This window comes from Megalobrama amblycephala, linkage group LG2, assembly GCF_018812025.1.
Source record: "Megalobrama amblycephala isolate DHTTF-2021 linkage group LG2, ASM1881202v1, whole genome shotgun sequence".
Classification (NCBI taxonomy): domain Eukaryota; kingdom Metazoa; phylum Chordata; class Actinopteri; order Cypriniformes; family Xenocyprididae; genus Megalobrama; species Megalobrama amblycephala.
Genome location: NC_063045.1, coordinates 39679061 through 39697281, shown reverse-complemented (window position 1 = coordinate 39697281; position 18221 = coordinate 39679061). Strand labels below are relative to the sequence as shown.

Below are 18221 nucleotides of genomic sequence, written 5' to 3'. Positions count from 1 at the left end.
CCATAGGTGTAATGGTTTTTATACTGTACAAACTGTATATTCTATCCCCCTACATTACCCCTACTCATGAACCTACCCATCACAGAAAACATTCAGCATTTTTACATTTTTTAAAAAAAACATTGTTTAGTTTGTTTTTAAAGCTATTTTAAATATGAGGACTCATGAAATGTCCTCATATTTCATGTGTAATACCCATGTCATTATACAAATTAGTGACCTCATAAGTAAATAACCTGTGGGGGAAGAAACAATATTATCTTATCAAAGTCTGAGCCCAAATAAATCTGAAAAATCAGAGCTCAAACAAACTGATCAATGTGTATTCAACACTCCACACACTTTACTGCAGTAAATTATGTTAAAAATAGACATAGTAGCACCAGGACTTTGACAACATGCAAGTGTTAAGTTGATATAAAGTGCTGCAGAGAAGACATACTTTTGAAAACCTGGAATTTAATATCACCCTGCATGCTTTCCTTGACAATAAGCCAATAGGAATTTTCCATTGGCTTGAATTATTCAAAAAAAGAAAAAAAAGTGACCAACAAAAGCTTATGATTCTTAAACATAAATAATATTTACAAATTAACACAGCTTTTATGAATTTTGAAGCCTAAATACAATAGGCAGAGTTTAAGGCTATAAACATAGGCTATAAATAAACTACACTATATGGCTGCATTTATACTGCAGGTCTCGATGCACAATTCTGATTTGTTGACTATATCCGATTTTTTGATGACCAGCTTACATCACCTTTTAAAAGTGACCCATATCTTATATCTGCATTTACACTATACATTTGGCGAAACAACCCCAGGTAGATGTACTGACCCAGAAAAGCTTAGACCAAAAAGGAAGTAAAAATGATAATACAAGATTTTGTTTTCCTCACCATCTTTAAAGGTCAGCAAAACATTGAGATGAACCTTCATCCTCCATTGTGCCATTGAAAAGAGTCATGTGATTGTGTTCGGTGTCCACCTGAGTTGACAATATTCAACACCGTCACTTTTTCAATGATGTATGACACATATTGATCCGATCTGGGTGTCACGCAGGTGGTGGAGTAAAACTTATTTAATAATCAGTTTGAGATCAAATTAATGCTAGATTTTTGCCATAAATTATGGACATGACATCTGAGAACTGATTCTCATATTTCTCAGTTAATTTGCTTTATTTCCAGATTAAAACATAGGCTCTTTCTTATGTACCTGAGCACGTACGCACACGTATGCTTCAAAGACGGTGCTTAAAATCTCTTGACAAACTAAAATATGTAAATGACATTTGTATATATTCAAAATAAAAGATATACATTGTACTTAATGTCAGCTTGCTTATTTTGCTCAAGATAAAAATTTATTAAGTCCACATGTCATAAAAACAAGAAACTGTGCTTCTAACCACAGCTCGAAAGCTGCCGTTCCAACCTCACAAGTTTGCGATGCAGTTTGCGAATGTTCGTTTGAACTATGGTTTCAGGAAACACCAAATCATTGTTATGTATCGTATATCGTTGTCTATGTTAGTAATGATGGAACTTGCGATGTTAGTTGGCTAACAATGCTTTTGGGAAACGCACCCCAATTTAGTCCAATTTAGCCACCTGTTAGCAACCGCCCTTTTCAAGAGAGGTAAAAGCCTTAAAAACCACAATGGGGCATTACTGATGAATACCAAATGTATTTTATGTTGTAAAACAACATATAAACATATCGTTAATTGGCAAGGCTTATTGCAGCCATTCAAAACCCCCACTGACTGGAAAGATGGAACCAAAAGTAGTGCCTTTAAATGCCTTAAAAGGAAATAAAAGATCTGATATGCGGCAGAACAATTTGAGCAATGGGGGAAGGTAATAATTAAATGATCACTTCAATGCATTCATTCATGACCTACTTGTCTATTGTCTTTCCAATCTGTTTGCTTCCAAACCATGTGAGAGAGATGCTAATGATCAGGGGGGAAAAAATAAAAAAATAAAAAAAAATAGATGGCTCAAAAATGGGTGACAAAAAGTCTCAATAAAGTCAGGCAACCTATGAAAAGACTGTTGAAGAATCACCAATAGTGAAGCTCCACAATCAAATGGAGATGTACATGAAACACATGAAGGCATGTGATGATGAGATCGACTATGGAGGAACACAAGTATATGAAAAGAGACCCTTCATGACATCTAAATGGCGTGGGCCAAACCCGACATCCCTAAGATTCTCTCAAATGAGCTGCAACATCTCAGGTGGACCTCCAGATAAAACAACTACACATGCAACCTTTTTGTAAGTGCAACCAGACCAAGCAAGGCAACTTTAGATGTCTTTAGTAATCACTTATTTCAGGGTTAGTTGACACTTTAAGTGTATTTCAAACCAGTCACAGACACAAAGGGTGGCCTACATACACATATGGTAGGGGCAGCACGGTCTGCTTTCCATATGTGCTACATGTACTGTATGCTTTTATAATCTGCAAATCATTTATGTGAATGTGCGGACACATTATGAAACATCACACCACTTTTAATGTGATAGATCAGTCTAAGACCTTTGAAGAAAATTTCAGAGAATTTCCGGCTTGTGATATGTCTGAATGTGGTGATATCTTTCCCTTGATCTGCTTTAGTGGTCTCTCTCATTTCACTGATAATATTCGAATGTGGTTGTGAATAATCAAGTTTTGACGAGTATTTTTAATAGCAGTGAGCCCATCTCGAGAAGCTGCTGTAAAAGATTAAATTCTTGTTAACATAGAAATATGAAATAAATCTTTGTCAGGGGCTGACACTGAACAGAATTGCTTTCAGACTAACTTCTGTATGTGTCCACTAAGGCAATTATTTCCTTCTCATGGCTAATCCTTTGTCAATTAAATCTCCAATTAGAATGGGGAAAATAATTAACTATATATGCTGACATTTATTAACGAAGGTAAAAAGAGTAACTGCCCCACAACTTTCACAAGGTATTGTTTAAGGTTTTTCGTTAATTACACAGACATTTCACAAAGAGTTTAATCTCACAAATCCAGGTAATAGCAATTTTATTTGATCAAACTGATTTTTACATTTTCTGAAGAAAATGCAAGTGATGCTTGCCTAACTGACACAATATTGGGGGTTTCTGGTTGTTCTCCCAGTTGATTCTTGTGTTTTCTAGGGTCTTCTGACTGGTTATATTCTGGGGCATTGCTTCACAGTCTCTAGAGTATCCTGGGTTATTGACCCTTCGCAACCTGACCCCCTTAGTTATGGCTCTTTTCCACTGCGTGGTACAACTCGGCTCAGCACGGCTCAGCTTGCTTTACTTTTGGTTTGCTTTTCCACTGCAGTTTAGTACCACTTGGTGGGTGGGATTATAGACTGATCGTTGTAGTTGCACCATCTCTATTGTCGTGGATCTGCTCCTCGGCTACCAACAAGAGGAACATTTGCACCTCATCTACTGACCCAGTGTTTCCCACAGGATTTTGTGAGACTGTGGTGGGTGGACATCGGTTCCTCTAGGGGGGGTCTGGGGGCATGCTCCCCCGTAGGAAAATTTTGTACATTTTAAATTTAAATGCATAAATCTGGTGTATTCTGAGAGCAAAATTACGTGACTAGATCAATAAAGAAATTTGTTCTTTTGTAAACAATTTTGTGCTCTAAATGTAATTTATTTATTGGTGATGGTAGGGGCACATTAGTCATGTACACAACATATAGTAGACTAAATGATAGTTCATAAGTGGTCAAACATGTAGAGTACACATTTAAACCATTAAAAATATGTAGCAAAAGAGGTTACCTTTGTTGAATTAATTTATTAGTGGGAGCCTGTATCTTTGATTTCTTAACCAATCCAGAATGCACTAAACACACCATCTCATTATAGAGAAAAATAACAAATGAATAAAAATATATTCATAAGCTGACCAATAAATAAATAAGTAAACTAGGTGAGTATATAATTCAGCAGCAAAAATTATTCTAGCCTAAAAACTTTGCACAGTAATTTTATAAATCCAAATGTTAATAAAAAGTTTAAAATTACTATTTATATTATGAAATAAAAACGATTTATATTAGATTTATATGTAAATAATTATATGTAGCCTATTTATATTAATGTAACATTAAAAGACGCTTATTTTAAATGTATTGTGCAGCTTTTTAATGGGGCAACAAGCTATAGATACGACAGAACAAAATAGGCTATTAATAATCTTTCAGTGTGCAAAACCATGATAATATGAAACGCTTCAAAACAACAGCAAAAAAACGCTAATACACATCCCGGGTGCAGAATGGTGTGCTTGAAGCAATATCGAGTCAGAGTGCGCAGTTGTGCTGCGCATTAAAAAGTTCATGGTACAAAGAGAATCCCTGTGTACATCTGACTGTATCTAAGTTTATTAATCATATGTTTCTTTCATTTTTAAATTCCAGTTATTGTCCGTGTGACACGAATTCATAGTCCTTGTGTTGTGCGATCTAACAGACATCCTGTAGCCAGTATGATGACATCGTTCAGAAACAGCAATAAACTCCAGCAAGATAAAGTCATTTTATGCAAATCCACAGCTCTTTATCTACATATCAAGTATTATAATGGGAATATATCATATTGGAGAGTTTTACCGTGCTGACTGTCGTTACCGAACGCGACGCGCTGTTTAAATGCTGAATGATTGACAGCTGTAGTGGAGGGAAGACGAGTTTCTGACCGTGAACTTATCGATTTATATTTCTTCTGTCCCTCACATGAAGCTATGGAATGGCTTCAGATGACTTTGAATATAGTGCACGAAAACTTAATTGGTGCTAGTCTACTTATTTTGCTCTATGTCTCCCACTTTTGCCATATAAAAGAGCGCAATTATCAGACGGTAATTTATATATCGCGACAAACCTAATTTCCGTTTCATTCTGAGACTGTGGCGGGACAAATTAGAATGTGGCGGGCCGCCACAGTCTAGTCAATGTATGGGAAACACTGACTGACCACAATACAGCCATTTCTTTTTTCAAGTTGCAACAGTCATTTAAAGCAAGTCGTTTAAAAACGTTGTACGAAAAAATTATACTGCAGTGGCTGTTACTGACTATTTAATTCTTGTGGGTTTGGTGCCTCTTGTTTCAAATCCAATGACGCTGGTAGTGACAATTCTCTCTGGCCAATCAGTGATCTGCAGTGTTTACACGTCACATTTTAGTATCGGTACAGCTCGCTTGGAACCTCACCGAGGCGGTACTATTTAAGCAAGCCGTACTGTGCCGTACCGAGCCATACCATGCAGTGGAAAAGTGCCAAAAAATGAGCAGTACCTAGCCATACCATGCAGTGGAAAAGTGCCATTACTGTCCAACAAGCCATGGTGCTCTCACGCCACACATCATGTTCTCACATAGTTGCTGTCAGACAAGAGCAGGTTACTTTTGGTATGAAACAAAGTCTCAGCTTTCAAATTTTAAAATTTTTAAGAAATTCAAACAATAAATACTATTTTGAGGCTCTTTCATATGTCGTGACAAATCGTTGTAGTGCCTTTCAAGTGGCATGTGAACCGATAATCTTTTCTTCTTTACTACTAGTTACAGCACAAAATAAACATGAATGAACATCAGAAGGTATGTTTGTGGAAAGACATCAGTTCACACCAATATACAAGTCCACCAACGTTAATCTACTACCTCTCCTGTCTAGTTTGTTTGTCTGACAAAACAACGTATTATTACCCACACCCATAGCAAAACCACAAATTTTGAAGCAGATGTTCATTTTTGAAAATGTACATTTTAATAAGTAACTAGAAAAGACAGTTTGAGGTGTGAATGTGTGCAGTGTATGTTGTACAACAAAACGTCAAAGTATCACCACTCTATGGATAGAGCGTTGGTCATGTGTGGATAGATGGTACATAAGTTATTATGGATGATTGATTAGGAGTAGTGTAGAAAGATTTCCTGGGTAATTGCGAAAATGTTCAAAATGGTTGCTAAAGTATTGCTAGCCAATTGCTAGTGTTCTAGGTGTTTGCTATGGTGTTCATGGTGGCTGCTTGTGTTTTGCTTGGTGGTTTGCTAGTTGCCAAGTTGTTGGCAGGGTGGGCAGTGTTCTCCAATCGCTAGATTGTCCTGGATGGTTGCTTGTGTGTTGCTAGGATTATCTGGGTAGTGGCTACTGATGCATCATTAGACGCTAGAGTGATCAGCTGGTAGCTGGTGGCTACAGTATTCTGGGTGAATGTTAGGTTGTTGCATTTTCTAGAAGGTAGACTGTTTGGGGAGCTTATAGGGTGCTTGCTAAGGACTTGCTGGGTTTTTATACTGTAATGCTAAGTATGAGCAACAGTCACTGCTAATTTCAGGCAGAATACTACATGCTGTATGGGTAATGCCATACTTTCTCAAATTACCAAACTTATTATAAAAACAGTCTTCAGATTAGCCAATCAGTCATAATGCAGGATGGTGTAGTTATGGAATACTGCAGGCGCTAACCAGCCTCTGGATATTCAAAAGAGAGAGAGAAAGAAAGATAAAGAGAAAACGGCAGAGAAAAGAAACAAAATCAACAGGACACTAACAAAATAAATGACACCACAGAATACAGAAATGAAAATGACAAACATGCAAAAACAAAAAACCTTGAAAACGTTGTCATTAAAAAATAAAATTCTCACCACACGTGTCTTGTGGTGATACTTAAAGCAGAACTAAGTAACTTTTTTTACTTTCATAAATAGTTTTCTAAGTCCTTACGATGGTTAATTGACTTGTAGTGGTGTGTTTGAGGCGAGCACTAACCCCATCTGGCACGTCTACGCCAGAATACAGCACTTGTAAGTTGAGCTGCACCGACCCGAAACAATCTCGCCTCATGTTCACGTTCACGCGAGAGTGACAAAATGCTTTGCGGTAATTCAAAAACAATGTATATATTATGACTTTTTATAAGACAATTTCTAAAATTACCCACCTCCAACGAGTGAACTGTATTTGCAAATTACCCACCTCCTCTTTCTTGTAGTGTATTTGCAAAACTACTGCGCTGGTGAGCGTTGTTGTCATTGTAGTCCAGAGCTGCGCTTGGAGTATTTACGACAGTGTGATTCACTGAAGGAAACTGTAGGGGGACCTTCGCAAATCTTGCTGAGTTCTGCTTTAATATAAAAATATTAGGAATAGCACAATAATGTATGAAATATAATTTTACCCTCTACTTCTTAAAGTAGGTCTTCTGACTGCTTTGGTTAAACAGCTTATCAATTAATATCATGTATTTGTGATGAACAAATAAAATTACACAATAGCAGTTAGTAATCACACAAACATGTCCTTGACTCGGAACTCAATGGCAAAAGACCAGGAACTTTTTTTTTTTTTACCTTTTTTTTTTACTTTTTTTTTTTTACACTGACCAAAAGCCAAGTTTACTATCATGTGGTGGTTGGCAAGCATTATCTTCACATTGCTTGAAGAAGTATGTGGTTTTATCAAGTTTCAAGGTTTTTGTTTTAGCATGTTTGTCATTTTCTTTTCTGTACTTTGTGGTGTCTTTTATTTTGTTGATGTCCTGTTGATTTTTATTCTTTTTCTCGACCATATTTTTTTCTCTCTCTATTTTGAATATCCAGAGGGGTTAAGGTTTGGCTGGTTAGTGCCTGCAGTATGTCATAACTACACCATTCTGCATTATGACTGATTGGTTAATCTAAAGACGGTTTTATAATAAGTTTGGAAATTTGAGAAAGTATGACATTACTGCATGTAGTATTCTGCCTGAAATTGGCAGCGGAGTAATAGTGAAGCTTCCAGATTTTTTTTTTTTTTTGTGTGTGTGTGTGTGTGTGTGTGTGTGTGTTGTTTGTTTGTTTTTAAGCACTCTCTGAACATTTCAGTACATTATTCTTGCTTGGTACAATTCTGAAGGTCATCACACCCTTGAAGCTGTCTGCTCACTAACTGGTTTTCTCCATTGTTTTAATTGCATGTCTTCATCTCAGGCAGCCAAAAAGGGTGAAGACCTGTTTGCTGTCATCATGATAAAAGCACAGCTTAATGCTTGGCTGTTTGAAATAAATGGAATACATTTAGTTGGAACAGTTCTTCTATTGGTGACACACTAACTGGGCTACATGCTTTCCCCCAGGATGAACTAGGATCTCGGAGGGTCACGCATTACATGCAAACAATGAAGAAATATCAGAAGAGGATGTGGACAGAATTTATCTTTGAAGAGGCTTAGTGGAATACAAATATATACACTTGAAGTCTGCAACTGCTGAACTTCACACATTCTGTGGCATGCGTTTGCTGAAAGGAAGAGGGTAAGGAAGAGAATTGTGTCTGAAAATATTTAAAGTTTGGTCCGAGATAAAACACAGGCCTAACCTCAACAGAAAAGCAGGGGGCGGACAGGCGGGAGAGATAAATGCATACAAACTGCTCTTGAAGATCAGATCTACTAAAGACTTGAGCCACATTTTTTATTAGTAGACTGACTTCCCTTCCTACAGTTTGCAAAGCATATGAATCCAATCTCAGACTTCTTTTACTTGAATTTGTCTTATGAATTTCAATTTTTGGGTAGCTATGACTCCATGCAACAAGGTTGTTTTGAAGTAAGGTTGTGCATTATTGAGAATTAAATTGAGAATCTGTTCTACAATTCAGTTCAGTGCCTGACATATAACTACAATGGAACTAAATATATATTTTACTATATAGTTTTTTTTTGTTTGTTTTTTTTAATTGACTTTCTATTTATGGACCATGGTGGAAGAATGCTTTTCCAAAATGCTCAAAATTACATTTCATTAATCAGTAGAATACATTTTTTGATACTTATCTTCATGAAGATATATGAAATCAATGTCAGACATTTTGTGATGCTGGAAGCAAAACTAAAATCTGTTTTCATGACTGTTAAACATTTTGAAAGTACATAGTTAAGAAAAACCTTCAGTTGAGAAAAGATTTATTTATTTTTCAATAGGAATTCCAATAACCCATCTACCAATGACATGAATCCAAATGCTAATGGATAGCCTACTCTGGGTATTACAAACCTCTGTAAATGCAATGATGCTTTGGTTGTGGGTGGCAGGGACAGAGGTCAGTATCCTACAAATGCACATCTTAAATGTCACACCAAACCCTCAATGAGAGTCATGTGCTATCCTCTGTTAGCCATGTTTTATGAGTAAAACCATGTGTGCAGCAGTGGTCGTACAAAGGGAACTCATGAGGAAGAGCATTATGGAATGAATGCATTTGAAAAACAGGTCTGCTCTCTAATTTTTCACTTAAACTAAGTGTAGGGTTAGAGGCCGTTATGAGCATTTTTGGCTGGGAAATTAAGTCAGGAGTTCTGTGGGTTTTGGCACCTCCAAACATGACGACTGACAGAGTAAATCTATCTTAATACATATAAACTGCATGATTAGTTAATTAAAATGCTGTATGGAAATAGTCAAAAACCAAAGTCATTCACTTGCTTTTCTCTTTCACATCAATGGATATTGAGGTCAGAGATTTATAAACCCCATTTTTTTAAAGGAAGAAAAGACACCCCATCTGGATGCTATTTATTTACAAAGAATGGGAAAGCATTCAATTGAGCTAAAGTGAAATTTCGGTCTATATTCAGGCTTAAGTGCAGACAGTTGGCACCTCAAATCTTTTTAAACACCATTCTGTGGCCTAGAAAGAACTCTGTTGTAAGACTGCCATGAACTCATTTTCAGTTTAATTCAAGGGAAACGCTTTAAGAGATAAGAGGATGCAGAAATATAAGAAGATTGATTAAATTTGAAAGCGGTCATACATCTTCCATTTCTGTGGGTCCATAACAAACAATGCCCTTGGGTATAAACGGTTATCTGTTTTCAATAACTTTAAGAAGATAATATACTCTTGCATTGAAAAAGTGAATAAAGACCTAAGAATGGTCTCTTTTTTATTCTCCACAGTACAGACTGGCATTGATTGTACAGCCACCTGTATTTAAATGTGACATATAACCTTGAACAACTTCTCGTGTGGGCTCATAGTTATTATCATATATGTGCTATTTATGGGGATTACACACATACTTTGTAGTCGCAAATAACTATGTGCCCTAGACAGTGAGTTAATACATAATGACAGAGCGTGTAAATGGGTGTTTTATTCTCGGTATGGTCACATTAATCTGTGCGCTGCAACTTGAGTGAATTATGGGGTCTGTCATTGACAAAAAAAAAAAAAAATTAGGAATGATTTATTATTATTATTATTATTATTATTATTATTATTATTATTATATTTGAACTAAATGTAATCAAGCTTTTGTTTTTGCATATAGAATATGTTGTACATTTGTCAGTATGATTGTATGATTGTAATCAGTTGAATTATTGCTGTAATCAAAGGAATTGTTGAAATATATTTGGCCAGTTATTTACCAATCGAAACTTTGAAAAATAGGATGACACTTGAGGCTAAATGTGAGTTTTTTAAGCATCTATTCCTATTATTATTATTATTATTATTATTTATTTATTTATTTATTTATTTATTTAACTCTTTTTTAATACATCTATACTTAAGTTGGGGGGGGGAGTCAGTTTTTACCGTTTTATTTATTTATTTATTTATTTTAATTTAATGAATTTCAATGTGAATTTCAAAAACATTTGGAATAGGCATAATATAGAACATACTTTTTATTTGAGCTAATTTCACACACAACGTTTTGCTGGATTTATCTAGTACTAATAAAAGACTACTGGCCAAATATATTTCAACAATTCCTTTGATTACAGCAATCATTCAACTGATTACAATCATATGCACAAAATGTACAACATATTCTATGTGCAAAAAAAAAAAAAAAATCTTTTGAAACATCTTTTTGAGTTTCCATATCTCTAGCTATCATCACTTTTTTTTTCCCTGTAATGTCCCGCTGCTAAAGAACAGCAGAACGAAAAAGAGGAACACACTGTCAGTGTGAGAAAAGCACAAAGTGAACCAACAGAGGAGGTGAAGGTACATACTGACCATCTCCAGTGTGACGCCTGTGCATTGCTCTGATGGATGACGGCATGTTAGTCCCTCTGGCCTTTATAGAGTTCTTAGTAACTTTATTCTCCATAGGAGATGATGTTTTTCTCAGCAGGTTGGATGGGACTTTGGGGGGAAAAAGTTTGTGGGGTTTGAGGCTTGGTAATTTTAGTCTAGAAACAAATATGTCTAAATGGGATCTCTCTTGTAAAAAAGTTTATACTTGTAATGTTAAAGGGTAGTTCATCCAAAAATGAAAATTACGTCATCATTTACTCACCTCCATGTTGTTCCAAACCCGTAAGACTTTCGTCGTTTATAAAGAGATTGTAAAATTAGAGTGGTTTAGTCCAAAATTTCTGAAGAAACTGTATTCACTGAAGAAACATATTCTTCAGGATTTAGGGATTTATTTGCAAATAAACATTGATCAGTGAACATAAACAGAAGCTCAACCAAAGTTGCTTGATGTGCGAGAACAAACCTCAATGGTTCTTGTGGAAGCTCAAATAGGCTGCATAACACATGAGAATGAACCTCATTGGTTCTTGCACGTCAAGAACATGCTTACGTTTCCGTTTACCACAACTGATGTGTGCGTTGATTAATGTTTCTATGTGAATAAAAGCCAAAATTAAATCTATTCATCATTTAAAGTGATGGTGTCTTTTGAGAAAAACCGCTCAGTTCATGTGGATTAGTTTTATGATCCCTCTGTGAACTTTTTGAAGCATAAAAGTGGTAGTTGCATAGACTGTCAATGGAGGGACAGAAATCTCTCAGATTTCATTAAAATATATTCATTTGTGTTCCGAAGATGAACGAAAGTCTTACGGGTTTGGAACAACATGATGAGTCAACCCCTTTAAACTTGACAATGGTCCACTTCCCAGAACTTGGTATACTGAACTGAAGTAAGACTAAAAAATACTTGAAGTTACAATTTCAGTATCAGCTTGTTACAAAAGTACCAGTACTTTTGACAAAATTACCCCAAACCCTAACTATATTCTTAGAAGGCGATTACAGTATTTATTAAAGTATGAACAGTTCTATCATCAGACAAATCTTAAATCTTTAATTATAAATGGCTATTCCTGCATATTCCGATAGCATACCAAAATAATTGAGCAGCACTATATATTTCACTGTGAGCATTATGAGTTTGTTATTCAGCAACCAGTGGAGATAAAAACAAAACAAAACAAACAAACAAAAAAAAAACACTACTATTTGAGAAAAGCTGGTCTACATTCATTGACTGTTCTACATGGAAGAAAGCTACATTTTGCCTCGGGCATTCACACATATGCATAATTGTCTTGAGGAGCAACACACATTTTTGTGTGCATGTTAAGGATTAGGCAGTCATGTGAGGTACCTTTTTGTAGTGCCCAGTTATAACACTGACCTTTCTTAGCCTTTGGAAAATCACAATTTTAACTTTTTAACATTCAGTTGGGCTGCTGTGGAGAAGCGTAACCAGTATGCAAGCTTGCAATGTAAAGATAATAATATACTTCCTCTTGAGATGTTGAAAAGACTTTAGATTTTAAGAGGCTAGGAGGTTTGGCATATGGATATGAATAATAAATTACAGCAGCTTTATGTTCACACTGAGGAACAAGGATTCGTGGAATAAACAGTTGTGTGCATTATCAGAATTTTTAAGATAAACAACTACACACTAATTTAGCCTCAGGAACGTAGCAATAGGCGTCTAGAGGCATCTACGGGTGAGAGCGCAGAATTCAAGGAAGTACTATAAATATTTACTACGTAATATTTGCTTCCTATTTAACTTCACATTTGGGAAAAAAAGAAAGAAAAAAAACAGTAAACACTTGGTGAAATTTGGCATACTTAATAGCCTCTGACACTCAAACTATATACCACCGCCAATTGCTCAAAGGTCACAAATAAAAGTTCTGAGATGGAGTTCTGAGTTCTGGATGTGAATCTAGGCCCCATTACCAAAGAAGAAATAAAGAAAGCTGCCTAGAAGATCAAGAGTTGGAAAGCACCTGGACCCAACAACATTTCCCCGGAAGCCCTGAAATCAGACTTTGGAACTACAGCAGACATCATGGTGGATTTGCTGAAAGAGGCATTGAAGAAGCTTTCAAGGAAAGAAGACCATAGTGAATGTAAGAACTGGAGAGGGATCCAGCTCCTGTTCCTCCCAAGTACAGGTCTGTGCAGGATGGATTTGCCCACTCCTACCCACTTCTGTCAAAAATATGTTCGATTTTATCCTGCTCCCACTCAAAATTTTCATATTTTGTCCCATTCCCACCCGCAAATGCCTGTACGAAGAGGTCTTTGGGTTTTTTTCAGTCCCTGTCTGCTTAGATTCCAATTTCCACACACACACAACAATTCAGATCTCCAGTTACAGACTTCTGCATGCAGTTATTATTAGATAATTACATTTTTTACAGGATCCCACAAGTAATTTCTTTCTCCCACTTCCCGTGCACATACTGTATCAGTATCTTCCCTCCTCTATCCGCACTAAGCAACTCAAAAATTGTCAAGCGCTGGACTCTTTTGTTTCGAGTCCCGCGTATCCCACACTCGTGCCATGGGATTGCAGACCTTTACTCCCAAGCAAGCTGAGAGAAGAGCAAGCAGGATTCTGAGCCACGAGATCATGTCCAGACCAGATAACGACCTTACTTATTAAGGGTGCTCCGACTGATTGGTCACTGATCATAATCGGCCGATAATCACTTTGGGAAGTTTGATTGGCGGTCTCTACAAAGGCCGTTCCAGAAGAGCCGATCAGTTGATGCAAAACTCGCAAGATCATTTTTTTATGTGCTGCTAAACTGGCTTTACCCAAGGAAGCACCCAAAACATTTTCACACCACCAACATCATCACACATTTGAAGGTTAGTCATGTAAAGGAATATGAGCAGTTTTCAAAGGTAGCTAGCGCGAAGAGAGAGCGGGACAGTTCAGCAACTCAAGTGCCACTCACTCAGCTGTCGGTAATAGAGACATTTCAAAGACAGCAACCTTACTGCAAGGACAGTAAGAAGCATAAAGAAATATCAGACAAAATAATGGAATTAATTTGCCTTGATCATCAGCCGCTGTCTATTGTGAAAACGAAGGGTTCTGAATTTATGAATCCCGAAGGAAAAGTGCATGTTATTCAAAGGGATAATGCAAAGAAGCCATGAAAGATGCCAATCTACCCAGCCTAGCGTGCATGGCGCATTAACTTCAGCTCACCAAGGCCAAGGGAGTTATGTCTCAACGCAGCATCACGTATATAATTGTCTCTGGAAGACGCATCGTCAGTCATTTCAAACAATCCCCACTTGCCTACTCCCGACCTCAAAGTATTCAGAAACAGCTGGGCCAGCCTCTCAAGAAACTACAGCAAGATGTACCTACCAAATGGAACAGTACTGTATACTGCAAAGTCTGCTGGAACATAAACATATGCCCTATGTGCTTATGGAGCTGACTATGACTTGCCCTCCATATTCACCAGCAGCCAGTGGAGATTAGTGGAAAATATGATTTTGCTACTCACCCCATTTGAAGAGCTCACACAACAGATCAGCTCATCAACTGCATCGGCTTGAGATGTTATACCATCCATCAGAGCTTTAACTCATTGTCTTGAGAAGACCGCGGAGACTGACCATGGTGTAAAATTTCAAAAGCAACGCTGTTGGAAGCGGTCCAGAAAAGATTCTGTGACATTGAATCTGAGTACCTGTACAGCATCGCTACAATCCTCGATCCGAGGTGAGAAAACTTAATTTACACATTCTTCAAATGTGTGTGTGTGTGTGTCGCTGTTAGAGCGAATTAAAGAGCAGGCAAATGAGTATTGAAAACTTTTAAATTCAGAATCGATATAAAATGGAACATATATATTTTTTGACTATTCTAGTATAGGCTCCTTAATTCATATTGCAAGAATGTGTATCTTTGCTGTAAATGACTGATAAAAGGAGCAATTACTGAAATCAATAAGGGTTTTTTGTGTTATTCTTTTATGTAGGCTGGCATTTACTTCAAATTCGGTTAAATTTGCTTTAAAATTAAGCAGTTACTATCATTTTGGAGTATGCTAGGCTGACTAATTAAAACAAGAGCCAAGCAGAACCTTCAGAACTCATTAAATAATAGAACGTTTCAGTAGAACTTTATTTTACAGTCCTGTTCCCCATATATATACTAGGTACTTAATTATTCTATATTTCCTTTTTTTCTTTTTTTCTGTCCTGTTACATATTTCTTTTTTTTTTAAATGGAGCAACTAACTCAATCACTAAAGTATTTCTGATTTTGATTTTTGATAAATTTACATTAAAGCTGAAGTCCGCAACTTTTTTTGGTTAAAAATGATCCAAAATCAACTTTTGAAACAAGTACATAACCAGCCAGTGTTCAAAACTATCTAATTATCTTGTCTCGATTCACGACGGTTAGCTTGTAATAATGTTTTATAATAAGAGCGAACTGACGGATTTCCGCGGGAAATTCAAGCATGCAGCAGTTCCTCTGTGCGTCATTACGTCACGTCCGTAAACAGAAAGGAATCCCGTCGACAGGCTCAGTTAAATCATGTGAGGAAGCTGCTGGTAGCGGCACATTTATAGCCTTTTCTCACAGCAGCTGAAATAATTAAACTTATCATTTTGATGGCGGATTGTAATCCAGAAAGGTCCAAATGACAATCATCAGTGACAACTGGAGATTCACCCAGTCAAAAAGCAAAAGACTTCGGACTGTGGAGTGGATACAGAAATTGAAATCTACAGGTAACGTTAACTAAATACACAGTCACGCAGTGCTGTAACAATTTGAGAATAATATAACAGTAATAATAATTTGCACGGTTTGGTGTGATCAGAGCTAAGTGATCGTTAGATTTAATCATCATTGGCAGCGTGATTTATTGTAGGCCTAATGCTTTTTTCCTCAGTTGGTCAAAACAAAAGTGGCAGAAATGTTTCTTACTTGTTCAGGTGATATTTTCCAGTGAAAATTCTTATATTGGTCATACTTTCAAGACGTAGAATCTGTGATTCTGAAGTTCAGTATCCACACCGGTGCGGTGACTGACAGCAAGCATTAGATTCATCCGCGCTGACGAGCTGTACCGAGGCACAACGCACATACAGATAATTTCAAACAGAGATGGTGACAAAGAGGAAAAACTGCGGACAGCAGCTTTAAATTCAAATAAATTAATTAATGTTTTGTTTTCTTGTTAATAAAAAGGTATAAAGACAGATATTTCCATGACGCACTCAAGCCCTAGATACATGGGCTGCTTTCTGATGTCCAAGCCACTGGACTTGAGTAGCAGGATGGCAAGTTGAGTTTGGCTGCAAGTGAGATAAAGTACCACGAACTGTCTCCTTTGATAGCGAGCAACTTTTTAGCACAGCAGAAAATTTTATAGACGAGAAGAGGAACAAGCTGTCGGACAAAAATGTGGAGATGCTTATATTTATAAAGACAAATATGCCATTGATGCTTAAGAAGTAAGCTTTTGGGAGCTTTCTCTACCTCACTCTCCCTCTCTTCACTCCTCTCTCTACCTCTCTAAAAGCCCACAAAATATGACTGAGCATCCCAGAATCATTGATTCATGATGGAAAAGCCATCATGATAGTGTAGCTGTGGTTCTGTTAGTGTTAACTGCATTTCTTCTTGACATCCCAAGAGATGTAAACTTGTAATGGGCCTGGCTTGTTAGGCCTGCCCTGAGAAGTGAGTTAAAGTTATATACAGATATTTTATTATTATTATTATTATTATTTGTTTGCCATACACTTTATTACCTGTGATCCTTAAAGGTCCCATGGCATGAAAATTTCACTTTATGAGGTTTTTTAACATTAATATGAGTTCCCCTAGCCTGCATATGGTCCCCCAGTGGCTAGAAAAGGCGATGGGTGTAAACCGAGCACTGGGTGTTTTGCTTTGCGTTTGAGAAAACGAAAGCTCAGACGACCCAATCTGGAATCTTCCCCATATGCCGTCATAAGGGGAAAGGTTACCTCCCCTTTCTCTGCTTTGCCCGCCCATGAGAAAATGAGGTGGCCTACTACAGTGAGATTCGAGCACAATATTTTTTTTTTTTCCTCGAGAGACATCATGCCTTGTAAACGAGCGAATCATGGCAGTTGCTCAGTGTCTGATGTACAAATGAACACCTTAGTATTTTTTTAGTTCCTTCGTCCGAGCCTATGAAGAAACGGTGGGTTAATTTTATTTTCTCTGGTAATACGCCGATACAACTTCCCATAGTCTTGTATGTCTGCGCCACACATTTCACCGACCACTGTTTCCTCAACGTGGGCCAATACAGCCCAGTTACTGTCGCTAATGTAAAGGTAGATAGCATCAAGTGTGTGTGTGAATAATACACACTGTAACGTGAGTGTTGTACATTTCTTTGTTGTTTGAAACCGTTCTGTTGTTATGGCGCACGCAATATCCACATTTCCAGATTGCAGAGCTTGATGTAATTGTAAAAAGATAGTAAAAACTTTTAAGATTTATGAAACATAAAATATGTAAACAGATAAATGATGTTGGTATGGTAGCACATTTTCCACAATGGCACCTATCCGATAAGGTATTTGTAATAATGGCAGAGGTCTGACTAATTTAGTTGCGCTGGTTAGTGTCTATAGCTGATAATTTATATTATATATATATATATATATATATATATATATACACGATAGCAAATCAGAGCAACATGAAGAGCCAATAATGTAGGCTAGCATATTAGCTACATGATAATAACTGTAACAGCATACATAAACCAACAAAAGTACCGTATCCTGACACAATGTTATAAACTAACCATTCGGAGATGTCCTGCTCTAGCCGCTGAGTTGCAACTTCTCCATCCGGATCAGATTCTGGGTCAAACTGAAAGCTTGAACAACTGCGTGTCTACGAGCCATTGCGATACATCCACTGTCAACATTAGCGCAATGGTATCGTGGCCGCAAGCTGGTTAAGGCCACACCCACCCTCCACCTTGCCCCGCCTCTCTCCTTCTCGTTAGCATTTAAAGCTACAGACCCAGAAACGGCACGTTCTGAGGAAAGCTCATTGTGGGACTGGCTTGTAGTGGCTGAAATTATGCACCAAGGCTGAATTTCGGGAAAGAGACTTCCGATACAG

General features: G+C 37.1%; 1 protein-coding gene across 4 annotated transcripts in view; it reads right to left on the bottom strand.

The window, feature by feature from the left end:
- Positions 1-18009, bottom strand: part of cntfr (ciliary neurotrophic factor receptor) — a 228297-nt gene extending 210288 nt beyond the window's left edge. For 2 of the 4 annotated variants that reach the window (XR_007182606.1, XM_048175338.1), the window contains exon 1: positions 17896-18007. Coding sequence is in view for 2 of the 4 variants with exons in the window: in XM_048175338.1 (XP_048031295.1) it covers positions 17896-17898 (3 nt within the window). In the remaining 2 variants the exon portion in view is untranslated. Of the gene's footprint in view, positions 1-17895 lie in introns of all 4 variants that reach the window. The other 2 variants (XM_048175330.1, XM_048175313.1) reach the window with 2 other exon arrangements.
- Between the last annotated feature and the right edge of the window lie 212 nt (positions 18010-18221).